At 46.3% G+C, this 27004-nt stretch overlaps 1 protein-coding gene across 1 annotated transcript in view; it reads left to right on the top strand.

Annotated features, from left to right (window-relative positions):
* Nucleotides 1-3473: 3473 nt before the first annotated feature.
* The window catches only part of LOC112229385 (eukaryotic translation initiation factor 3 subunit H), a gene marked incomplete at its 5' end in the record, with an annotated part of 30912 nt that continues 7381 nt past the window's right edge, over nt 3474-27004 (top strand). Inside the window, 2 exon segments of the mRNA XM_042315016.1 lie at nt 3474-3573; nt 14566-14715. Of these exon segments, the coding sequence (XP_042170950.1) occupies nt 3474-3573; nt 14566-14715 (250 nt within the window).

The raw sequence follows: 27004 nt of genomic DNA, 5'->3' as shown, positions 1-27004 counted from the left end.
CTCTAGAGTCTACACATGGTGTTTCTCTCTAGAGTCTACACATGGTGTTTCTCTCTAGAGTCTACACATGGTGTTTCTCTCTAGAGTCTACACATGGTGTTTCTCTCTAGAGTCTACACATGGTGTTTCTCTCTAGAGTCTACACATGGTGTTTCTCTCTAGAGTCTACACATGGTGTTTCTCTCTAGAGTCTACACATGGTGTTTCTCTCTAGAGTCTACACATGGTGTTTCTCTCTAGAGTCTACACATGGTGTTTCTCTCTAGAGTCTACACATGGTGTTTCTCTCTAGAGTCTACACATGGTGTTTCTCTCTAGAGTCTACACATGGTGTTTCTCTCTAGAGTCTACACATGGTGTTTCTCTCTAGAGTCTACACATGGTGTTTCTCTCTAGAGTCTACACATGGTGTTTCTCTAGAGTCTACACATGGTGTTTCTCTCTAGAGTCTACATGGTGTTTCTCTCTAGAGTCTACACATGGTGTTTCTCTCTCTAGAGTCTACACATGGTGTTTCTCTCTAGAGTCTACACATGGTGTTTCTCTCTAGAGTCTACACATGGTGTTTCTCTCTAGAGTCTACACATGGTGTTTCTCTCTAGAGTCTACACATGGTGTTTCTCTCTAGAGTCTACACATGGTGTTTCTCTCTAGAGTCTACACATGGTGTTTCTCTCTAGAGTCTACACATGGTGTTTCTCTCTAGAGTCTCTCTAGAGTCTTACACATGGTGTTTCTCTCTAGAGTCTACACATGGTGTTTCTCTCTAGAGTCTACACATGGTGTTTCTCTCTAGAGTCTATACATGGTGTTTCTCTCTAGAGTCTACACATGTGTTAGGTCTTATGGTGTTTCTCTCTAGAGTCTATACATGGTGTTTCTCTCTAGAGTCTATACATGGTGTTTCTCTCTAGAGTCTATACATGGTGTTTCTCTCTAGAGTCTATACATGGTGTATGTGTTAGGTCTTATGGTGTTTCTCTCTAGAGTCTATACATGGTGTTTCTCTCTAGAGTCTATACATGGTGTTTCTCTCCAGAGTCTATACATGGTGTTTCTCTCTAGAGTCTATACATGGTGTATGTGTTAGGTCTTATGGTGTTTCTCTCCAGAGTCTATACATGGTGTTTCTCTCTAGAGTCTACACATGGTGTTTCTCTCTAGAGTCTACACATGGTGTTTCTCTCTAGAGTCTATACATGGTGTTTCTCTCTAGAGTCTACACATGGTGTTTCTCTCTAGAGTCTACACATGGTGTTTCTCTCTAGAGTCTACACATGGTGTTTCTCTCTAGAGTCTACATGGTGTTTCTCTCTAGAGTCTACACATGGTGTTTCTCTCTAGAGTCTACACATGGTGTTTCTCTCTAGAGTCTACACATGGTGTTTCTCTACACATGGTGAGTCTACTAGAGTCATGGTGTTTCTCTCTAGAGTCTATACATGGTGTTTCTCTCTAGAGTCTACACATGGTGTTTCTCTCTAGAGTCTACACATGGTGTTTCTCTCTAGAGTCTACACATGGTGTTTCTCTCTAGAGTCTACACATGGTGTTTCTCTCTAGAGTCTATACATGGTGTTTCTCTCTAGAGTCTACACATGGTGTTTCTCTCTAGAGTCTACACATGGTGTTTCTCTCTAGAGTCTACACATGGTGTTTCTCTCTAGAGTCTACACATGGTGTTTCTCTCTAGAGTCTACACATGGTGTTTCTCTCTAGAGTCTACACATGGTGTTTCTCTCTAGAGTCTACACATGGTGTTTCTCTCTAGAGTCTACACATGGTGTTTCTCTCTAGAGTCTACACATGGTGTTTCTCTCTAGAGTCTACATGGTGTTTCTCTCTAGAGTCTACATGGTGTTTCTCTCTAGATCTACACATGGTGTTTCTCTCTAGAGTCTACACATGGTGTTTCTCTCTAGAGTCTACACATGGTGTTTCTCTCTAGAGTCTACACATGGTGTTTCTCTCTAGAGTCTACACATGGTGTTTCTCTCTAGAGTCTACACATGGTGTTTCTCTCTAGAGTCTACACATGGTGTTTCTCTCTAGAGTCTACACATGGTGTTTCTCTCTAGAGTCTACACATGGTGTTTCTCTCTAGAGTCTAGAGGTGTTTCTAGAGTCTACATGGTGTTTCTCTCTAGAGTCTACACATGGTGTTTCTCTCTAGAGTCTACACATGGTGTTTCTCTCTAGAGTCTACACATGGTGTTTCTCTCTAGAGTCTACACATGGTGTTTCTCTCTAGAGTCTACACATGGTGTTTCTCTCTAGAGTCTATACATGGTGTTTCTCTCTAGAGTCTATACATGGTGTTTCTCTCTAGAGTCTACACATGGTGTTTCTCTACTGGTGAGTCTACACATGGTGTTTCTCTCTAGAGTCTACACATGGTGTTTCTCTCTAGAGTCTATACATGGTGTTTCTCTCTCCAGAGTCTATACATGGTGTTTCTCTCTAGAGTCTATACATGGTGTTTCTCTCTAGAGTCTATACATGGTGTTTCTCTCTAGAGTCTATACATGGTGTTTCTCTCTAGAGTCTATACATGGTGTTTCTCTCTAGAGTCTATACATGGTGTTTCTCTCTAGAGTCTATACATGGTGTTTCTCTCTAGAGTCTATACATGGTGTTTCTCTCTAGAGTCTATACATGGTGTATGTGTTAGGTCTTATGGTGTTTCTCTCCAGAGTCTATACATGGTGTTTCTCTCCAGAGTCTATACATGGTGTTTCTCTCTAGAGTCTATACATGGTGTTTCTCTCTAGAGTCTATACATGGTGTATGTGTTAGGTCTTATGGTGTTTCTCTCTAGATTCTATACATGGTGTATGTGTTAGGTCTTATGGTGTTTCTCTCTAGAGTCTATACATGGTGTATGTGTTAGGTCTTATGGTGTTTCTCTCTAGATTCTATACATGGTGTATGTGTTAGGTCTTATGGTGTTTCTCTCCAGAGTCTATACATGGTGTATGTGTTAGGTCTTATGGTGTTTCTCTCTAGAGTCTATACATGGTGTATGTGTTAGGTCTTATGGTGTTTCTCTCTAGAGTCTATACATGGTGTATGTGTTAGGTCTTATGGTGTGTTGTCCCATATTATAAGTGAACCGCTTAATAGAATGTTCGACCTTTTGTTTTAATCTTAACATATGTTTCTCTCCCCCGCTTTCTCTCCCTCCCCTGCTTCCTTGCTTGCTCTCTCTCGCTCTCCCCCCTGCCCCCCTCTCCTTCGTTTGCTCTCTCTCCTCTCCCCCCTGCCCCCTCTCCTTCGTTTGCTCTCTCTCCCCTCCCCCTCTCCCCCCTCTCCCCCTGCCCCCTCTCCTTCGTTTGCTCTCTCCCCCCCTCCCCCCTGCCCCTCTCTCCTTCCCCCTGCTCTCTCCCCTAACCCCCTGCCCCTCTCTCCTTCGTTTGCTCTCCCCCTGCTCTCTCTCCCCCCCTGCCACTCTCCCCCTCTCCCTCTCCCACTAGATCCCATTAAGACCGCCCAGGGCTCCCTGTCCCTGAAGGCTTACAGGTTAACACCCAAACTGATGGAGATCTGCAAGGAGAAGGACTTCTCAGCCGAGGGGTGAGCTCAGGCACCACACACACACACACACACACACACACACACACACACACACACACACACACACGGAGACGCGGAGACACACACACGTGCACAGGCACCAGGCTCCACTTCAGAAGCTGGATGAGAATTGCCAAAGGCCATCAATACCGCACAGACCACACATACACACACACCACACAGAGACACAAATACCAACTGCACCTTTCCTGATAAGAATTCAGCATTAATGCTGTGCTTTGTGAAACTCCTTCAAAAGATTCCAATGCCTGATGTTATTTTCCCCACGAGCAGGGAGCGCCTCATCAGAGGCTCTTAGTGATGTGATGATAGGGGTTTATAACTAGTGTGTGTTGGGGCTGTCAAACAGCTATACTGCCGTGTTGATCCTCCGCCTGGCTGGTTTTGACCCTCAGGCTGCTGGCCATTGATTTGAAATTGCATCTGAATGAAGCGTAATGAGAGAGACGTTTTCAAATAGATCTGAGTTCCCACAAGCTGAGTTTATGAAAAGAAGGAATCCCAACAGACTGGTATTAAATTGTCCAGAAAATAAACTGCGTTTGGATTTTTTTTTAAAGGTGCACGTGGGTCAATATTAGGAACTGTTGGATTTCTCCTTATTCTTTAGTTAGTTTCTTCATGTTCACAGCCACACATACCTACCCTTACCTACCTACCTACCTACCTACCTACCTACCTACCTACCTACCTGCCTACCCACCTACCCTTACCTGCCTACCTACCTACCTTCCCTACCCACCCTTACCTGCCTACCTACCCCACCTGCCCTACCCACCCTTACCTTCCTACCTACCCTACCCCTCCCTACCTGCCTACCCACCCCCACCTACCTACCTGCCTACCCCTGCCTGCCCCCTGCCCACCCACCCTTACCCTACCTACTTACCTACCCTTACCTACCCCCTGCCCACCTGCCCCACCTACCCCCACCCACCTACCCCCTACCTACCCTTACCTACCTACCTACCCTTACCTACCTACCTACCTACCCTTACCTACCTACCTACCCTTACCTACCTACCTACCTATCAAATATCATAGACTTCATTATAATGTAATAACCACAGAAATACGAGCCTCAGGTCATTTAATATGGTCAAATCCGGAAACTATCATTTCCAAAAACAAAACGGTTTATTCTTTCATCGAGGTACTGAACTGTATTTTATCTAACGGGTGGCATCCATCAGTCTAAATATTGCTGTTACGTTGCACAACCTTCAATGTTATGTCATAATTTTATCCAATTCTGACAAATTAATTACGGTCTTTGGAAGAAATGGTCTTCACACAGTTCCCAACGAGCCAGACGGCATAAACCCTGACTCTGCTTGCACTGAGCGCAAGAGAAGTGACACAATTTCCCTAGTTAATATTGCCTGCTAACATGCGTTTATTTTAACTAAATATGCATTTTTTTTATCTACTTGTGTATTGATTTTAAGAAAGTCATTGATGTTTATGGTTAGGTACATTGGTGCAACGATTGTGCTTTTGTTAAGTCATCACCCGTTTGGCGAAGTTGAAGTAGGCGGTGATTCGATGATAAATGAACAGGCACCACTTTTATCATATGCAACGCAGGACAAACTAGTTCACCTAGTAATATCATCAACCACGTGTAGTTAACTAGCTAGCACCTTACCGTGGCTCCTTGCTGCACTGGCGTAACAGGTGTGGTCAGGTGTAACAGGTGTGGTCAGGTGTAACAGGTGTGGTCAGGTGTAACAGGTGTGGTCAGGCGTAACGGGTGTGGTCAGGCGTAACAGGTGTGGTCAGGTGTAACAGGTGTGGTCAGGCGTAACAGGTGTGGTCAGGTGTAACAGGTGTGGTCAGGTGTAACAGGTGTGGTCAGGTGTAACGGTGTGGTCAGGTATAACAGGTGTGGTCAGGTGTAACAGGTGTGGTCAGGTGTAACAGGTGTGGTCAGGTGTAACAGGTGGTCAGGTGTAACCTACCTTCCTACCCACCTACCTTCCCTACCTACCCCTACCTGCCTACCTACCCACCCACCTACCTACCAATCTGCCTACTCTCCCTGCCTACCTGCCCATCTGCCCACCCACCCACCTGCCTGCCTGCCTGCCCACCTGCCCACCTGCCCATCTGCCTGCCTACCCACCTGCCTACCTACCTGCCCATCTGCCCACCCACCTACCTGCCCACCAACCCTGCCTGCCAATCTGCCTGCCTGCATACCCACCTGCCTGCCTGCCCATCTACCTGCCTGCCTACCTGCCTGCCTACATACCTGCCTGCCTGCCTACCCACCCATCTACCCACCCACCTACCTGCCTACCTACCTGCCCACCCATCTACCCACCTACATACCTACCTACCTGCCCATCTACCCACCTGCCCACCTGCCTGCCTGCCCACCCACCCACCTACCTATCTACCCACCCACCCATCTACCCACCCACCCACCCACCTACCTACCTACCTACCTACCCTGCCTGCCCATCTACCTGCCTGCCTGCCTACCCTGCCTGCCCATCTACCCACCCACCTACCTACCTACCTACCCACCCATCTACCCACCCACCTACCTACCTGCCTGCCCATCTACCTACCTGCCTGCCCATCTACCCACCCATCTGCCTGCCCACCCACCTACCTATCTGCCCACCCACCTGCCTACCCATCTACCCACCCATCTACCTACCCATCTACCTACCTGCCCACCCATCTACCCATCTACCTACCTGCCACCCATCTACCCACCTGCCCACCTACCTACCCACCTACCTACCCACCTACCTTCCCTACCTACCTGCCCACCTACCCACCTACCTGCCTGCCTGCCTGCCCACCCATCTACCCACCCATCTACCCACCCACCTGCCTACCCATCTACCTACCTACCCACCCATCTACCCACCTACCTACCTACCCACCCATCTACCCACCTGCCTACCTACCTACCCACCTACCCATCCACCCACCTACCTACCCATCTACCTACCTACCTACCCATCTACCTACCCACCCATTGTTCCTGTTCCCAAGAAAGCTAAGGTAACTGAGCTAAACGACTACCGCCCCGTAGCACTCACATCCGTCATCATGAAGTGCTTTGAGAGACTAGTCAAGGACCATATCACCTCCTACCTACCCATCTACCCACCCACCCACCTACCTACCTACCTACCCATCTACCCACCCACCCACCTACCTACCTACCCACCCATCTACCCACCCATCTACCCACCCACCTACCTACCCATCTACCTACCTACCCACCCATCTACCCATCTACCTACCTACCCACCCATCTACCCACCTACCCACCTACATACCCACCTACATACCCACCTGCCTGCCCACCTGCCTGCCTGCCCACCCTGCCTGCCTGCCCACCTACCTACCTACCTACCCACCCATCTACCCACCCATCTACCCACCCATCTACCCACCCACCTGCCTGCCCATCTACCTACCTGCCTACCCACCCATCTACCCACCTACCTACCTACCCACCCATCTACCCACCCACCTACCTACCCATCTACCTACCTACCTACCCACCCATCTACCCACCTACCTACCTACCCACCCATCTACCCACCTACCTACCTACCTACCCACCTACCCATCCACCCACCTACCTACCCATCTACCTACCCACCCATCTACCCACCCATTGTTCCTGTTCCCAAGAAAGCTAAGGTAACTGAGCTAAACGACTACCGCCCGTAGCACTCACATCCGTCATCATGAAGTGCTTTGAGAGACTAGTCAAGGACCATATCACCTCCACCCTACCTGACACCCTTGACCCACTCCAATTTGCTTACCGCCCAAATAGGTCCACAGACGATGCAATCTCAACCACACTGCACACTGCCCTAACCCATCTGGACAAGAGGAATACCTATGTGAGAATGCTGTTCATCGACTACAGCTCGGCATTCAACACCATAGTACCCTCCAAGCTCGTCATCAAGCTCGAGACCCTGGGTCTCGACCCCGCCCTGTGCAACTGGGTACTGGACTTCCTGATGGGCCGCCCCAGGTGGTGAGGGTAGGCAACAACATCTCCTCCCCGCTGATCCTCAACACTGGGGCCCCACAAGGGTGCCTGAGCCCTCTCCTGTACTCCCTGTTCACCCACGACTGCGTGGCCATGCACGCCTCCAACTCAATCATCAAGTTTGCGGACCCACAACAGTGGTAGGCTTGATTACCAACAACGACGAGACGGCCTACCCAGGAGGTGAGGGCCCCGGAGTGTGGTGTCAGGAAAATAACCTCACACTCAACGTCAACAAAACTAAGGAGATGATTGTGGACTTCAGGAAACAGCAGAGGGAACACCCCCCCATCCACATCGATGGAACAGTAGTGGAGAGGGTAGCAAGTTTCAAGTTCCTCGGCATACACATCACAGACAAACTGAATTGGTCCACTCACACAGACAGCATCGTGAGGAAGGCGCAGCAGCGCCTCTTCAACCTCAGGAGGCTGAAGAAATTCGGCTTGTCACCAAAAGCACTCACAAACTTCTACAGATGCACAATCGAGAGCATCCTGGCGGGCTGTATCACCGCCTGGTATGGCAACTGCACCGCCCTCAACCGTAAGGCTCTCCAGAGGGTAGTGAGGTCTGCACCGGGGGCAAACTACCTGCCCTCCAGGACACCTACACCACCCGATGCTACAGGAAGGCCATAAAGATCATCAAGGACATCAACCACCCGAGCCACTGCCTGTTCACCCCGCTGTCATCCAGAAGGCGAGGTCAGTACAGGTGCATCAAAGCTGGGACCGAGAGACTGAAAAACAGCTTCTATCTCAAGGCCATCAGACTGTTAAACAGCCACCACTAACATTGAGTGGCTACTGCCAACACACTGTCAATGACACTGACTCTACTCCAGCCACTTTAATCATGGGAATTGATGGGAAATGATGTAAATATATCACTAGCCACTTTAAACAATGCTACCTTATATAATGTTACTTACCCTACATTGTTCATCTCATATGCATACGTTGATACTGTACTCTATATCATCGACTGCATCCTTATGTAATACATGTATCACTAGCCACTTTAACTATGCCACTTGGTTTACATACTTATCTCATATGTATATACTGTACTGCATATCATCTACTGTATCTTGCCTATGCTGCTCTGTACCATCACTCATTCATATATCCTTATGTACATATTCTTTATCCCCTTACACTGTGTATAAGACAGTAGTTTTTTTTTTTTAATTGTTAGTTAGATTACTTGCTCGTTATTACTGCATTGTCGGAACTAGAAGCACAAGCATTTCCTACACTCGCATTAACATCTGCTAACCATGTGTATGTGACAAATAAAATTTGATTTGATTTGACCTACCCATCTACCCACCCATCTACCCACCTACCTACCTACCTACCCACCTACCCATCCACCCACCTACCTACCCATCTACCTACCCACCTACCCATCCACCCACCTACCTACCCATCTACCTACCTACCCACCCATCTACCCATCTACCCACCCATCTACCTACCTACCTACCTACCCACCCACCTACATACCTACCTACCTACCTACATACATACCCACCCACCTACCTACCTACCTACCCATCTACCTACTTCCCTACCTACCCATCTACCTACCCACCTACATACCCACCTACCCATCTACCTACCCATCTACCTACCCATCTACCCACCCACCTACCTACCCATCTACCTACCTACCTACCTACCCATCTACCTACCCATCTACCCACCCACCTACCTACCCATCTACCTACCCATCTACCCACCCACCTACCTACCCATCTACCCACCCACCTACCTACCCATCTACCCACCCACCTACCTACCAATCTACCTACCCATCTACCTACCTACCTACCTACCAATCTACCTACCTACCCATCTACCTACCCACCTACCCACCCACCTACCTACCAATCTACCTACCCATCCACCCACCCACCTAGTAGTTATTTCCTCTCTGTGGTCAGTTGCTCATTTATTGGCTGGTTGCTTCGCCACTGACTCCACCTGACTCTCTGTCCAGTTCATTGTCAAGCTTTTTATTGGTTTTGCTGGGCCGTGTTCATTATAGGCACCGAGTGGGAGGGAACGAGACACCGCCTGAATTTGTCCAATGAGAAACGCTCTTTTTTTTGGTGTCTGTTTTGTGATAATGTTTGGCTATGTTGTGATAATGACTAGGGAACCCTGTTAGTTTCTAATGCACCGGGTCCTCATCAGTGTGTCTCAATACGCTGCTGATTGAAAGACCAGGAGGACAATAGCAGCTCTATTGCTCGGCTGGCGAAGACTCATTTCACCACCGTTATTATGAGGACAATCTGAATAATACATCATTTCAAAGGAGGGCTTCAGTTTTCTATGATGGGTTCTTTCCATGTGGCTGTTTTTGATGTTTTAGAAGCTGCTGTTTTTGTTATCTTTTAAATGAAAGGCAGGAAGAGAGAGACTGCACTGAAGTAGACTAGACTACAGGAAGAGAGAGACTAGACTCTACAGGAAGAGAGACTAGACTCTACAGGAAGAGAGAGACTAGACTCTACAGGAAGAGAGAGACTGCACTGAAGTAGACTAGACTACAGGAAGAGAGAGACTGCACTGAAGTAGACTAGACTCTACAGGAAGAGAGAGACTGCACTGAAGTAGACTAGACTCTACAGGAAGAGAGAGACTGCACTGAAGTAGACTAGACTCTACGGGAAGAGAGAGACTGCACTGAAGTAGACTAGACTACAGGAAGAGAGAGACTGCACTGAAGTAGACTAGACTACAGGAAGAGAGACTGCACTGAAGTAGACTAGACTACAGGAAGAGAGAGACTGCACTGAATTAGACTAGACTACAGGAAGAGAGACTGCACTGAAGTAGACTAGACTACAGGAAGAGAGAGACTGCACTGAAGTAGACTAGACTCTACAGGAAGAGAGACTGCACTGAATTAGACTAGACTCTACGGGAAGAGAGAGACTGCACTGAATTAGACTAGACTCTACAGGAAGAGAGAGACTGCACTGAATTAGACTAGACTCTACAGGAAGAGAGAGACTGCACTGAATTAGACTAGACTCTACAGGAAGAGAGAGACTGCACTGAATTAGACTAGACTCTACAGGAAGAGAGAGACTGCACTGAAGTAGACTAGACTCTACAGGAAGAGAGAGACTGCACTGAAGTAGACTAGACTACAGGAAGAGAGACTGCACTGAAGTAGACTAGACTACAGGAAGAGAGAGACTGCACTGAATTAGACTAGACTACAGGAAGAGAGACTGCACTGAAGTAGACTAGACTACAGGAAGAGAGAGACTGCACTGAAGTAGACTAGACTCTACAGGAAGAGAGAGACTGCACTGAAGTAGACTAGACTACAGGAAGAGAGACTGCACTGAAGTAGACTAGACTACAGGAAGAGAGAGACTGCACTGAAGTAGACTAGACTCTACAGGAAGAGAGAGACTGCACTGAAGTAGACTAGACTCAACAGGAAGAGAGAGACTGCACTGAAGTAGACTAGACTACAGGAAGAGAGACTGCACTGAAGTAGACTAGACTCTACAGGAAGAGAGAGACTGCACTGAAGTAGACTAGACTACAGGAAGAGAGAGACTGCACTGAAGTAGACTAGACTCTACAGGAAGAGAGAGACTGCACTGAAGTAGACTAGACTCAACAGGAAGAGAGACTGCACTGAATTAGACTAGACTCTACAGGAAGAGAGAGACTAGACTCTACGGGAAGAGAGAGACTGCACTGAAGTAGACTAGACTCTACAGGAAGAGAGAGACTGCACTGAAGTAGACTAGACTCTACAGGAAGAGAGAGACTAGACTCTACGGGAAGAGAGAGACTGCACTGAAGTAGACTAGACTACAGGAAGAGAGAGACTGCACTGAAGTAGACTAGACTACAGGAAGAGAGAGACTGCACTGAAGTAGACTAGACTACAGGAAGAGAGACTGCACTGAAGTAGACTAGACTACAGGAAGAGAGAGACTGCACTGAAGTAGACTAGACTACAGGAAGAGAGAGACTGCACTGAAGTAGACTAGACTACAGGAAGAGAGAGACTGCACTGAAGTAGACTAGACTACAGGAAGAGAGAGACTGCACTGAAGTAGACTAGACTACAGGAAGAGAGAGACTGCACTGAAGTAGACTAGACTACAGGAAGAGAGAGACTGCACTGAAGTAGACTAGACTACAGGAAGAGAGACTGCACTGAAGTAGACTAGACTCTACAGGAAGAGAGACTGCACTGAAGTAGACTAGACTCTACAGGAAGAGTGAGACTGCACTGAAGTAGACTAGACTCTACAGGAAGAGAGACTGCACTGAAGTAGACTAGACTCTACAGGAAGAGAGAGACTGCACTGAAGTAGACTAGACTACAGGAAGAGAGAGACTGCACTGAAGTAGACTAGACTCTACAGGAAGAGAGAGACTGCACTGAAGTAGACTAGACTACAGGAAGAGAGAGACTGCACTGAAGTAGACTAGACTACAGGAAGAGAGAGACTGCACTGAAGTAGACTAGACTACAGGAAGAGAGACTGCACTGAAGTAGACTAGACTACAGGAAGAGAGAGACTGCACTGAATTAGACTAGACTCAACAGGAAGAGAGAGACTGCACTGAAGTAGACTAGACTACAGGAAGAGAGACTGCACTGAAGTAGACTAGACTCTACAGGAAGAGAGAGACTGCACTGAAGTAGACTAGACTACAGGAAGAGAGACTGCACTGAAGTAGACTAGACTCTACAGGAAGAGAGAGACTGCACTGAAGTAGACTAGACTACAGGAAGAGAGAGACTGCACTGAATTAGACTAGACTCAACAGGAAGAGAGAGACTGCACTGAAGTAGACTAGACTACAGGAAGAGAGACTGCACTGAAGTAGACTAGACTCTACAGGAAGAGAGAGACTGCACTGAAGTAGACTAGACTCTACAGGAAGAGAGAGACTGCACTGAAGTAGACTAGACTACAGGAAGAGAGAGACTGCACTGAAGTAGACTAGACTCTACAGGAAGAGAGAGACTAGACTCTACAGGAAGAGAGAGACTGCACTGAAGTAGACTAGACTACAGGAAGAGAGAGACTGCACTGAAGTAGACTAGACTACAGGAAGAGAGAGACTGCACTGAAGTAGACTAGACTACAGGAAGAGAGAGACTGCACTGAAGTAGACTAGACTACAGGAAGAGAGAGACTGCACTGAAGTAGACTAGACTACAGGAAGAGAGAGACTGCACTGAAGTAGACTAGACTCAACAGGAAGAGAGAGACTAGACTCTACATGAAGAGAGAGACTGCACTGAAGTAGACTAGACTCTACAGGAAGAGAGACTGCACTGAATTAGACTAGACTCTACGGGAAGAGAGAGACTGCACTGAATTAGACTAGACTCTACAGGAAGAGAGACTGCACTGAAGTAGACTAGACTCTACAGGAAGAGAGAGACTGCACTGAAGTAGACTAGACTCTACAGGAAGAGAGAGACTGCACTGAAGTAGACTAGACTCTACAGGAAGAGAGAGACTAGACTCTACAGGAAGAGAGAGACTGCACTGAAGTAGACTAGACTACAGGAAGAGAGAGACTGCACTGAAGTAGACTAGACTACAGGAAGAGAGAGACTGCACTGAAGTAGACTAGACTCTACAGGAAGAGAGAGACTAGACTCTACAGGAAGAGAGAGACTGCACTGAAGTAGACTAGACTACAGGAAGAGAGAGACTAGACTCTACGGGAAGAGAGAGACTGCACTGAAGTAGACTAGACTCTACAGGAAGAGAGAGACTAGACTCAACAGGAAGAGAGAGACTGCACTGAAGTAGACTAGACTCTACAGGAAGAGAGACTGCACTGAAGTAGACTAGACTACAGGAAGAGAGAGACTGCACTGAAGTAGAATAGACTCTACAGGAAGAGAGAGACTGCACTGAAGTAGACTAGACTCTACAGGAAGAGAGAGACTAGACTCTACGGGAAGAGAGAGACTGCACTGAAGTAGACTAGACTCTACAGGAAGAGAGACTGCACTGAAGTAGACTAGACTACAGGAAGAGAGACTGCACTGAATTAGACTAGACTCTACAGGAAGAGAGACTGCACTGAAGTAGACTAGACTCTACAGGAAGAGAGAGACTGCACTGAAGTAGACTAGACTCTACAGGAAGAGAGACTGCACTGAAGTAGACTAGACTCTACAGGAAGAGAGAGACTGCACTGAAGTAGACTACACGCTACTGTCTTATGTTGTCAATATGATCCAGTTTTAGACTAGACACTACTGTCTTATGTCTCTACCCTCAGTTTACCACGACTGTTGTCAACATGATCCAGTTTTATAAACACACATGGCAAATTAGTTCAACTACATTTTGTAGAGCGGGCAATCTGGGTTGAATCATTGACTTTGAGTTGAACTGGGTTGAATCATTGACTTTGAGTTGAACTGGGTTGAATCATTGACTTTGAGTTGAACTGGGTTGAATCATTGACTTTGAATTGAACTGGGTTGAATCATTGACTTTGAATTGAACTGGGTTGAACTGGGTTGAATCATTGACTTTGAGTTGAACTGGGTTGAACTGGGTTGAATCATTGACTTTGAGTTGAACTGGGTTGAATCATTGACTTTGAGTTGAACTGGGTTGAATCATTGACTTTGAGTTGAACTGGGTTGAACTGGGTTGAATCATTGACTTTGAATTGAACTGGGTTGAATCATTGACTTTGAATTGAACTGGGTTGAACTGGGTTGAATCATTGACTTTGAATTGAACTGGGTTGAATCATTGACTTTGAATTGAACTGGGTTGAATCATTGACTTTGAATTGAACTGGGTTGAATCATTGACTTTGAGTTGAACTGGGTTGAACTGGTTTGAATGTCATTGACTATGAATTGAACTGAAGTGATTCTTTTCTCTCCCTCCTCCCCAGATTGAAGAAGGCCATGATTGGTTTTGAGCACATGTTCGAGGAGGTTCCCATCGTGATCAAGAACTCCCACCTGATCAACGTTCTGATGTGGGAACTGGAGGAGAAGTGTACTGTGGCCGACAAACACGAACTGCTCAACCTCTCCAGCAGGTATGTGACTTGGTGCTGTCTACCCTAGTGGTGCTGTCTACCCCTAGAAGGTAGGGGCTAGGGGTTGATGTGGGAGCTGTCTATCTTAGAAGGTAGGGGCTAGGGGTTGATGTGGGAGCTGTCTATCTTAGAAGGTAGGGGCTAGGGGTTAATGTGGGAGCTGTCTACCCCTAGAAGGTAGGGGCTAGGGGTTGATGTGGGAGCTGTCTATCTTAGAAGGTAGGGGCTAGGGGTTGATGTGGGATCTGTCTACCCTAGTGCCCTAGAAGGTAGGGGCTAGGGGTTAATGTGGGAGCTGTCTACCCCTAGAAGGTAGGGGCTAGGGGTTGATGTGGGAGCTGTCTATCTTAGAAGGTAGGGGCTAGGGGTTGATGTGGGAGCTGTCTACCCTAGTGCCCTAGAAGGTAGGGGCTAGGGGTTGATGTGGGATCTGTCTGCCCTAGTGCCCTAGAAGGTAGGGGCTAGGGGGGTTGATGTGGGATCTGTCTACCCTAGTGCCCTAGAAGGTAGGGGCTAGGGGTTAATGTGGGAGCTGTCTACCCCTAGAAGGTAGGGGCTAGGGGTTGATGTGGGAGCTGTCTACCCCTAGAAGGTAGGGGCTAGGGGTTGATGTGGGAGCTGTCTACCCCTAGAAGGTAGGGGCTAGGGGTTGATGTGGGAGCTGTCTACCCCTAGAAGGTAGGGGCTAGGGGTTGATGTGGGAGCTGTCTACCCCTAGAAGGTAGGGGCTAGGGGTTGATGTGGGAGCTGTCTACCCCTAGAAGGTAGGGGCTAGGGGTTGATGTGGGAGCTGTCTACCCCTAGAAGGTAGGGGCTAGGGGTTGATGTGGGAGCTGTCTACCCCTAGAAGGTAGGGGCTAGGGGTTGATGTGGGAGCTGTCTACCCCTAGAAGGTAGGGGCTAGGGGTTGATGTGGGAGCTGTCTACCCCTAGTGCCCTAGGGGCTAGGGGTTGATGTGGGAGCTGTCTACCCCTAGTGCCCTAGAAGGTAGGGGCTAGGGGTTGATGTGGGGGCTGTCTGCCCTAGTGCCCTAGAAGGTAGGGGCTAGGGGTTGATGTGGGATCTGTCTACCCCTAGTGCCCTAGAAGGTAGGGGCTAGGGGTTGATGTGGGATCTGTCTACCCCTAGTGCCCTAGGGGTTGATGTGGGGTGCTGTCTACCCCTAGAAGGTAGGGGCTAGGGGTTGATGTGGGGGCTGTCTGCCCTAGTGCCCTAGAAGGTAGGGGCTAGGGGTTGATGTGGGAGCTGTCTATCCCAGTGTCCTAGAAGGTAGGGGCTAGGGGTTGATGTGGGAGCTGTCTACCCCTAGAAGGTAGGGGCTCGGGGTTGATGTGGGAGCTGTCTATCCCAGTGTCCTAGAAGGTAGGGGCTCGGGGTTGATGTGGGAGCTGTCTACCCTAGTGCCCTAGAAGGTAGGGGCTAGGGGTTGATGTGGGGGCTGTCTATCCTAGTGCCCTGGTCACGGGGTGGTGCTGTGCTCTGGCTGTCTCATTGTGTCTATTATCTAACCAACCAGGTCCATCTTACTCCACATCTGAATCCCAAAACCCTTACCTCGTTATGTGGGGGGGGGGCACCACTACCCTAGTGGTGCTGTCTACCCCTAGAAGGTAGGGGCTAGGGGTTGATGTGGGAGCTGTCTAGGTAGGGGCTAGGGGTTGATGTGGGATCTGTCTACCCCTAGTGCCCTAGGGGTTGATGTGGGGTGCTGTCTACCCCTAGAAGGTAGGGGCTAGGGGTTGATGTGGGGGCTGTCTGCCCTAGTGCCCTAGAAGGTAGGGGCTAGGGGTTGATGTGGGAGCTGTCTACCCCTAGAATGTAGGGGCTCGGGGTTGATGTGGGAGCTGTCTACCCTAGTGCCCTAGAAGGTAGGAGCTAGGGGTTGATGTGGGGGCTGTCTATCCTAGTGCCCTGGTCACGGGGTGGTGCTGTGCTCTGGCTGTCTCATTGTGTCTATTATCTAACCAACCAGGTCCATCTTACTCCACATCTGAATCCCAAAACCCTTACCTCGTTATGTGGGGGGCTAATCCTTACCTCATTATGGGGGCTAATCCTTACCTCATGTGGGGGTAATCCTTACCTCGTTATGTAGGGGAGGGGGAGCGGGCTGATCCTTACCTCGTTATGTGGTGGGGCGGGCTAATCCTTACCTCATTATGTGGGGGCAGGCTAATCCTTACCTCATTATGTGGGGGGCGGGCTAATCCTTACCTCATTATGGGGGGCTAATCCTTACCTCATGTGGGGGTAATCCTTACCTCGTTATGTAGGGGAGGGGGAGCGGGCTGATCCTTACCTCGTTATGTGGTGGGGCGGGCTAATCCTTACCTCATTATGTGGGGGCAGGCTAATCCTTACCTCATTATGTGGGGGCGGGCTAATCCTTACCTCATTATGTGGGGCGGGCTAATCCTTACCTCGTTATGTGGGGGCGGGGTTGTGTTGGGGCGGGCTAATCCACTCAGAGACGATGGAGCGTCATGCTCTCTCCCTCCGTGTGAAGAAATCTGACTTCAACCACAGAGCCCACACACCCAGGTTCTGAGAGGCAGGACAGACAGCAGACACACGCCTAGGTCCTGAGAGGCAGGACAGACAGCAGGCTGACACACCAGATGTGTTTCCCTGTCATGGCTCATTTTGTGACTGACAGCTGCCTGTCCTGTCGCTAGATGGCTAGAAGATGCATATCGTTCATACTAACGAGGCAGACCTTTTTCTGACGAGCCAATTGGAAAGTAGCCTAGTTAATTTAAGTGGAAAATGTAGCCGGCTGAAAATGTCTGTTTAGCCGACACCTGGCACTAATGGATAACACTGGTACTACCCCCTACGCGCTACCCCTACGCGCTACCCCCTACGCGCTACCCCCTACGCACTACCCCCTACGCACTACCCCCTACGCACTTTGTAGATAAACTACCAGCCATGTCTGTCTTAGTCCACATACTGAACACCAAATGGACTGCTTTCCTACCTCCTCCTCCTAGGCTCTCTGTTATAAAAGCCATTTCCCCTCACTACTCCCTCTCTCTGTGTTATAAAAGCCATTTCCCCTCACTACTCCCTCTCTCTGTGTTATAAAAGCCATTTCCCCTCACTACTCCCCCTCTCTGTGTTATAAAAGCCATTTCCCCTCACTACTCTCTCTCTCTGTTATAAAAGCCATTTCCCCTCACTACTCCCTCTCTCTGTGTTATAAAAGCCATTTCCCCTCACTACTCCCTCTCTCTGTTATGAAAGCCATTTCCCCTCACTACTCCCTCTCCCTCACTACTCCCTCTCTCTGTTATAAAAGCCATTTCCCTCACTACTCCCTCTCTCTGTGTTATAAAAGCCATTTCCCCTCACTACTCCCTCTCTCTGTTATAAAAGCCATTTCCCCTCACTACTCCCTCTCTCTGTGTTATAAAAGCCATTTCCCCTCACTACTCCCCTCTCTCTGTGTTATAAAAGCCATTTCCCCTCACTACTCCCTCTCCCCTCACTACTCCCTCTCTCTGTGTTATAAAAGCCATTTCTCCTCACTACTCCCTCTCTCTGTGTTATAAAAGCCATTTCCCCTCACTACTCCCTCTCTCTGTGTTATAAAAGCCATTTCCCTCACTACTCCCTCTCTCTGTGTTATAAAAGCCATTTCCCCTCACTACTCCCTCTCTCTGTGTTATAAAAGCCATTTCCCCTCACTACTCCCTCTCTCTGTGTTATAAAAGCCATTTCCCCTCACTACTCCCTCTCTCTGTGTTATAAAAGCCATTTCCCCTCACTACTCCCTCTCTGTGTTATAAAAGCCATTTCCCTCACTACTCCCTCTCTCTCTGTGTTATAAAAGCCATTTCCCTCACTACTCCCCCTCTCTCTGTGTTATAAAAGCCATTTCCCCTCACTACTCCCTCTCCCCTCACTACTCCCTCTCTCTCTGTGTTATAAAAGCCATTTCCCCTCACTACTCCCTCTCTCTCTGTGTTATAAAAGCCATTTCCCCTCACTACTCCCTCTCTCTGTGTTATAAAAGCCATTTCCCCTCACTACTCCCTCTCTCTGTGTTATAAAAGCCATTTCCCTCACTACTCCCTCTCTCTGTGTTATAAAAGCCATTTCCCCTCACTACTCTCTCTCTCTGTGTTATAAAAGCCATTTCCCCTCACTACTCCCTCTCTCTGTGTTATAAAAGCCATTTCCCCTCACTACTCCCTCTCTCTCTGTGTTATAAAAGCCATTTCCCTCACTACTCCCTCTCTCTGTGTTATAAAAGCCATTTCCCTCACTACTCCTCTCTCTGTGTTATAAAAGCCATTTCCCCTCACTACTCCCTCTCTCTCTCTGTGTTATAAAAGCCATTTCCCCTCACTACTCCCTCTCTCTCTGTGTTATAAAAGCCATTTCCCTCACTACTCCTCTCTCTGTGTTATAAAAGCCATTTCCCTCACTACTCCCCTCTCTCTGTGTTATAAAAGCCATTTCCCCTCACTACTCCCTCTCCCCTCACTACTCCCTCTCTCTGTGTTATAAAAGCCATTTCCCTCACTACTCCCTCTCTGTTATAAAAGCCATTTCCCCTCACTACTCCCTCTCTCTGTGTTATAAAAGCCATTTCCCCTCACTACTCCCTCTCCCCTCACTACTCCCTCTCTCTGTGTTATAAAAGCCATTTCCCCTCACTACTCCCTCTCCCCTCACTACTCCCTCTCTCTGTTATAAAAGCCATTTCCCTCACTACTCCCTCTCTCTGTGTTATAAAAGCCATTTCCCTCACTACTCCCTCTCCCCACTACTCCCTCTCTCTGTTATAAAAGCCATTTCCCCTCACTACTCCCTCTCTCTCTGTGTTATAAAAGCCATTTCCCTCACTACTCCCTCTCTCTGTGTTATAAAAGCCATTTCCCCTCACTACTCCCTCTCTCTCTGTGTTATAAAAGCCATTTCCCTCACTACTCCCCTCTCTGTGTTATAAAAGCCATTTCCCCACTACTCCCTCTCTCTCTGTTATAAAAGCCATTTCCCTCACTACTCCCTCTCTCTGTGTTATAAAAGCCCTCTCCCCTCACTACTCCCTCTCTCTGTGTTATAAAAGCCATCTCCCTCACTACTCCCTCTCTCTCTGTGTTATAAAAGCCATTTCCCTCACTACTCCCTCTCTGTGTTATAAAAGCCATTTCCCTCACTACTCCCTCTCTCTGTGTTATAAAAGCCATTTCCCCTCACTACTCCCCTCTCTCTGTTATAAAAGCCATTTCCCCTCACTACTCCCTCTCTCTCTGTGTTATAAAAGCCATTTCCCCTCACTACTCCCTCTCTCTGTGTTATAAAAGCCATTTCCCCTCACTACTCCCTCTCCCTCTGTGTTATAAAAGCCCTCTCCCCTCACTACTCCCTCTTTAACTGTGATAATGGAGATTCCTCTGAGGCGCTTTGATTCATTTAGAGCAGTTTGTATCCCAAATGGCACCCTATACCCTATAAAGCGCACTACTTTTGACCAGACGGCCCTATATAGGGAATAGGGTGCCATTTTGAATTAATCCTAGGTATTCACTTCATTATTGATTGCCAACAGATTAACAGTGGTCCCTCATTAAACATGCAGAAGACAGAGTGAGTTATGAACTGTTGGTCTTTCTGACATACATTAAATTCTCTGGCAACAGCTCTGGCGGACATTCCTGCAGTCAGCATACCAACTGCACGTTCCCTCAACTTGAGACATCTGTGTGTCATTGTTTTGTGTGACAAAAACTGCGCATTTTTAACATTTTAGAGTGTCCCCAGCACAAGGTGCACCTGTGTAATGATCATGCTTTTTAATCACTTTATTGATATGCCACACCTGTCAGGTGAATTGATTATCTTGGCACAGGAGAAGTGCTCACTACCAGGGATCTAAACATATTTGCGTATGGAACATTTCTGGGATCTTTTATTTCAGCTCATGAAACATGGGACCAACACTTTACATGTTGCGTTTATATTTTTTGTTCGGTGTAGATACTCGACAATGCTAACCGAAATGACATAGTGGGAAGAAAAACGCCTGTACAGAATTATATATATTTTTTACCTTTTCTTAACTAGGCAAGTCAGTTAAGAACAAATTCTTATTTTCAATGATGGCCTAGGAACAGTGGGTTAACTGCCTGTTCAGGGGCAGAACGACAGATTTACCTCTACGCTCTAACCACTAGGCTACCCTGCCGCCTCTACGCTCTAACCACTAGGCTACCCTGCCGCCTCTACGCTCTAACCACTAGGCTACCCTGCCGCCTCTACGCTCTAACCACTAGGCTACCCTGCCGCCTCTACGCTCTAACCACTCGGCTACCCTGCCGCCTCTACGCTCTAACCACTAGGCTACCCTGCCGCCTCTACGCTCTAACCACTAGGCTACCCTGCCGCCTCTACGCTCTAACCACTAGGCTACCCTGCCTCCCTGCATATTATATTCCACATAAAAAAATGTCAACGCAATAGATTTTTGGTCCTGAATACAAAGTGTTATGTTTGGGGCAATTACAACACATTACTGAGTACCACTCTACATATTTCCTAGCAAAGTGGTGGCTGCATCAAGTTATGGGTATACTTGTAATCGCTAAGGTCTAAAGAGTTTTTCAGGATTAAAAAAAAATGGAATGAAGCTAAGCACAGGGAAAATCCTAGAGGAAAACCCGGTTCTGCTTTCCACTAGACACTAGGAGATTAATTCACATTTCAACAGGACAATAACCTAAGACACGAGGCCAAATCTACACTGGAGTTACTTACCAAGAAGACAGTGACTATTCCTGAGATGCCGAGTTACAGTTTAGATTTAAATCTACTTGAACATCTATGGCAATGATCAACAACCAATTTGACAGAGCTTGAATCATAAAATGTAAAAAATGATAATGTTGTTTTGCGCACACTCCAGGTGTGGGAAGCTCTTAGAGACATCCACAGAAAACCCCTCGGCTGTAATCACTGCCTAAAGTGCTTTTACAAAGGGTGTGTGTGTGTGAGAATACTTATAGAAATTAAATATTTCATTTTCAAAAAAAAAAATCTAAAAACATGTTTTCACTTTGTCATTATGGGGGTATTGTGTGAAGTCGGGCGACTTTCTGTTTTAAATAAATGGAATCCATTTTGAATTCAGGCTGTTGCACAACAACATATAGAATATGTAAAGGAGTATGAATAGTTCTGAACTCTCTCTCTCTCTCTCCTCCCCTGTGGGGCCCTGTTGCGGAGTCTAGCCATGAAATGTCTGGCCAAATGGGTTTTCTGAAGTTGTCAGATTGCCTCGTGCGTTGCTTGGTCCTTCTGTCCGTGTGGACAGAGATGCTTCACATCTTAACAGGAAATAGATTTGATGTCATTTCCACTGTGTCGTCTTCACATCGGCCACATTTGTCATCGTCATATTCTGAGAACAGTGTTTTGTTCCTTCTAAAACCAGGTGTCACTAACAGTCATCGTGACATGTCCTTGCCATTATTTATACCATATTATATCTCATTCCTGTTGGCAGGTTCGGCCTATTAGAAGAGAGGATCTCTTGTGTTGTATTAGTCCATAGTGTTGTGGTGTTACTCCATAGTGTTGTGGTGTTACTCCATAGTGTTGTGGTGTTACTCCATAGTGTTGTGGTGTTACTCCATAGTGTTGTGGTGTTAGTCCATAGTGTTGTGGTATTAGTCCATAGTGTTGTGGTGTTAGTCCATAGTGTTGTGGTGTTAGTCCATAGTGTTGTGGTATTAGTCCATAGTGTTGTGGTATTAGTCTATAGTGTTGTGGTATTAGTCTATAGTGTTGTGGTATTAGTCCATAGTGTTGTGGTATTAGTCCATAGTGTTGTTGTATTAGTCCATAGTGTTGTGGTATTAGTCCATAGTGTTGTGGTATTAGTCCATAGTGTTGTGGTATTAGTCCATAGTGTTGTGGTATTAGTCCATAGTGTTGTGGTGTTAGTCTACAGTGTGAGGTATTAGTCCATAGTGGTATTAGTCCATAGTGTTGTGGTATTAGTCCATAGTGTTGTGGTATTAGTCCATAGTGTTGTGGTATTAGTCCATAGTGTTGTGGTATTAGTCCATAGTGTTGTGGTAATAGTCCATAGTGTTGTGGTATTGGTCCATAGTGTTGTGGTATTAGTCTACAGTGTGAGGTATTAGTCCATAGTGTTGTGGTATTAGTCTATAGTGTTGTGGTATTAGTCCATAGTGTTGTGGTATTAGTCTACAGTGTGAGGTATTAGTCCATAGTGTTGTGGTATTAGTCTATAGTGTTGTGGTATTAGTCCATAGTGTTGTGGTATTAGTCCCATAGTGTTGTGGTATTAGTCTACAGTGTGTCCAGTGTATTAGTCCATAGTGTTGTGGTATTAGTCTACAGTGTGAGGTGTTCCATAGTGTTGTATTAGTCCATAGTGTTGTGGTATTAGTCTACAGTGTGAGGTATTAGTCCATAATGTTGTGGTATTAGTCCATAGTGTTGTGGTATTAGTCCATAGTGTTGTGGTATTAGTCTATAGTGTTGTGGTATTAGTCCATAGTGTTGTGGTATTAGTCTATAGTGTTGTGGTATTAGTCCATAGTGTTGTGGTATTAGTCCATAGTGTCGTGGTGTTAGTCCATAGTGTCGTGGTATTAGTCCATAGTGTTGTGGTATTAGTCCATAGTGTTGTGGTATTAGTCCATAGTGTTGGTCCCTTCCATTCAGAAGCACTAAAACATAATGTTTTTCTCCAGGCCCTCTCTGAAAGGGTTTCTACCAGGCCCTCTCCTGTTCCCCAGCCCTCTCTGAAAGGGGTTTCAGCAGGCCCTCTCCTGTGCCCCAGCCCTCTCTGAAAGGGGTTTCAGCAGGCCCTCTCCTGTGCCCCAGCCCTCTCTGAAAGGGGTTTCAGCAGGCCCTCTCCTGTGCCCCAGCCCTCTCTGAAAGGGTTGTGAACAAGGAGCAGGGGCGTGAGAGGGAAGGTTAATTGAGTGCAGGTTATAAGAGAGATGTGAATTTTTTTAAATCCAAAACACTCTGTTCTGAGGTGAAGGAGATCAGTGTAGAGAGAAATCTGTAGAGCGATTCTTCCATTCATTCACAAGGTGGACTGACTCGGTGCACAACTGAGCAAGAGGACAAGTACATTAGAGTGTCTAGTTTGAGAAACAGACTCCTCACAAGTCCTCAACTGGCAGCTTCATTAAATAGTAACGGCAAAACACCAGTCTCAACGTCAACAGTGAAGAGGCGACTCCGGGGTGCTGACCTTCTTGGCAGAGTTTCAAAGAAAAAGCCATATCTCAGACTGGCCAATAAAAATAAAAGATTAAGATGGGCAAAAGAACACACACACTGGACAGAGTAACTCTGCCTAGAAGGTCAGCACCCCTGAGTCGCCTCTTCACTGTTGACGTTGAGACTGGTGTTTTGCGGGTACTATTTAATGAAACTGCCAGTTGAGGACTTGTGAGGCATGTGTTTCACAAACTAGACACTCTAATGTACTTGTCTTCTTGCTCAGTTGGGGCCGGGGCCTCCCACTCTTTCTATTCTGGTTAGGGCCAGTTTGCGCTGTTCTGTGAAGGGAGTAGTACACACCGTTGTACGAGATTTTCAGTTTCTTAGCAATTTCTCACATGGAATAGCCTTCATTTCTCAGAACAAGAATAGACCGACGAGTTTCAGAAGAAAGGTCTTTGTTTCTGGCCATTTTGAGCCTGTAATCGAACCCACAAATGCTGATGCTCCAGATACTCAACTATTCTAAAGAAGGCCAGTTTTATTGCTTCTTTAATCAGAACAGTTTGCAATTATGTTAGCACATCTGAAAAGGGTTTTCTAATGATCAATTAGCCTTTTGAAATGATAAACTTGGATTAGCTAACACAACGTGTCATTGGAACACAGGAGTGATGGTTGCTGATAATGGGCCTCTGTACGCCTATGTAGATATTCCATTAAAAATCAGCCGTTTCCAGCTACAATAGTCATTTACAACATTAACAATGTCTACACTGTATTTCTGATCAATTTGATGTTATTTTAATGGACAAAATATTAGCTTTTCTTTCAAAAACAAGGACACGTCTAAGTGACCCCAAACTTATGAACGGGTGTGTGTGTGTGTGTGTACCACACATGTGGAGATCCTCCGTTCACCTCCTCTTCGTCTCTCAAAGACACAGCGGTTGGAACCAAAAATCTTACATTTGGACTCATCAGACCAAAGGACAGATTTCCACCGGTCTAATGTCCATTGCTTGTGTTTGTTGGCCCAAGTCTCTTCTTATTATTGGTGTCCTTTAGTAGTGGTTTCTTTGCAGCAATTCGACCATGAAAGACCAATTTAACGAGTCTCCTCTGAACAGTTGATGTTGAGATGTGTCTGTTACTGGAACTCTGTGAAGCATTTATTTGGGCTGCAATCTGAAGTGCAGTAAACTCTAATGAATTTATCCTCTGCAGCAGAGGGAACTCTGGGTCTTCCTTTCCCTGTGGCGGTCCTCATGAGAGACAGTTTCATCGTAGCGCTTGATGGTTTATGCGACTGGAACTTGGAAGAAACTTCCTTGAAATTCTCCACATTGACTGACCTTCATGACTTCATGTCTTTTAAAGTAATGGACTGTCGTTTCTCTTTGCTTATTTAAGCTGTTCTTGCCATAATATGGACTTGGTCTGTTACCAAATAGAGCTATCTTCTGTATATCCACCCCCCCTTACCTTGTCACAACACAACTGATTGGCTCAAACTCCTTAAGACGGAAAGAAATGGCACAAATTTAACTTTTAACAATGCACACCTGTTAATTGAAATGCATTCCAGGTGACTACCTCATGAAGCTGGTTGAGAGAATGCCAAGAGTGTGCAAAGCTGTCATCAAGCAATCTTCTTATTCTTTCAACCAATCACCAGTCACTTGTCAGTGCAGTACATGTTGAGTACCCTTCTAATAAAATAAAATATAATATAAGTTATATAATATATAATATATAATATAATATAAATAAATATAAATATATAATATATAATATATATAATATATATAATATATAAATATATAATAAAATAAAATATATAATATAATAAAATATAAGCATGCTGAAAGACTGTTGTTAATTTGTTTACAGAGAAATAGTCTTGTATTTGGTCGAAACACTTCTCTTTTTTTTCTCTCCACCCAAACAGTTTTCTAAGAGCTGGCAACAAGCTGAAAGGTGTTGCCGTTAGAGCCATTTTTAAAGGCCCCTTTACCGCTCTTGGGGAGCGGAATGACTTTGTCGTCAGGCCTAGACGGAAGACAGACTCCCCTCTAGATTCAGATTAAAGATAATGACCGATTAGGAGTGGCTATAGAGTCAGTTACCATCTTCACTAGCTTTCCTTCTAAGTTGTCAATGCCAGGAGGGTTGTTCATTATTGATTGATTGATCCACATCTCCCTCGCTAACTTGATCAAATTGCAAATTGTTTCCTTTTCATCAAATCAAATCAAATCAAATCAAATCAAATCAATCTGCATTAGTTGTTTTATGCATGAGCACAGTTGCTCACTGGCATTTTTCCCCCTCCTAAACTTTCCCACTTTGGCAATGAAATAATCATAAACCTAATTGGCAACATCAAATGGTTTTGTGATGAATAAGCCATCTGATTCGCTGAAAGACGGAGTAGAATCAGTCTTTTCTACCCATAATTCCATTTAAAGTACGTTTTATGTTGTTGATCTTGGCTTCATCGTCACAGTTTCTTCTTCTTTTGTTGACGAGTCGAGTCGTATCGTTTCTTACTTCGCAGGAAGTCGGTCAGTCAGATGTACAGCCAGACTTATTAGCCACTTCCTTGTGTCCCGTCTCTTTCAACCAATACAGTTTCTTAATTTCCTCATCGATCCACGGAGCCTTAACGGTTCTAACAGTCAGTTTCCTCATTGATCCACGGAGCCTTAATGGTTCTAACAGTCAGTTTCCTCATTGATCCACGGAGCCTTAATGGTTCTAACAGTCAGTTTCCTCATCGATCCACAGAGCCTTAACAGTTCTGACAGTCGGTTTCTTCATCTCCTCATCGATCCACGGAGCCTTAACGGTTCTAACAGTCAGTTTCTTAACAGGTACTTGTTTATCAATAATTGGAAAAAGCTATTTTAATATATTCATCAAGAGGAGCGTCTGGATGTTCCTTATTAATCACATCAACAAATATGTTTAACAACATCCACATAAGAGTCACAGTTAAATGTTTTGTATGATCTCTTATATACTATTTAAGGCCCAGCTGTTGGAGCTTTGTCCTTCCTGTATATAGCC

This window comes from Oncorhynchus tshawytscha, unplaced genomic scaffold (genome assembly GCF_018296145.1).
Source record: "Oncorhynchus tshawytscha isolate Ot180627B unplaced genomic scaffold, Otsh_v2.0 Un_contig_3060_pilon_pilon, whole genome shotgun sequence".
Lineage (NCBI taxonomy): Eukaryota > Metazoa > Chordata > Actinopteri > Salmoniformes > Salmonidae > Oncorhynchus > Oncorhynchus tshawytscha.
The sequence above is the reverse complement of the archived record's forward strand: the minus strand, read 5'-3'. Positions and strand labels throughout refer to the sequence as shown.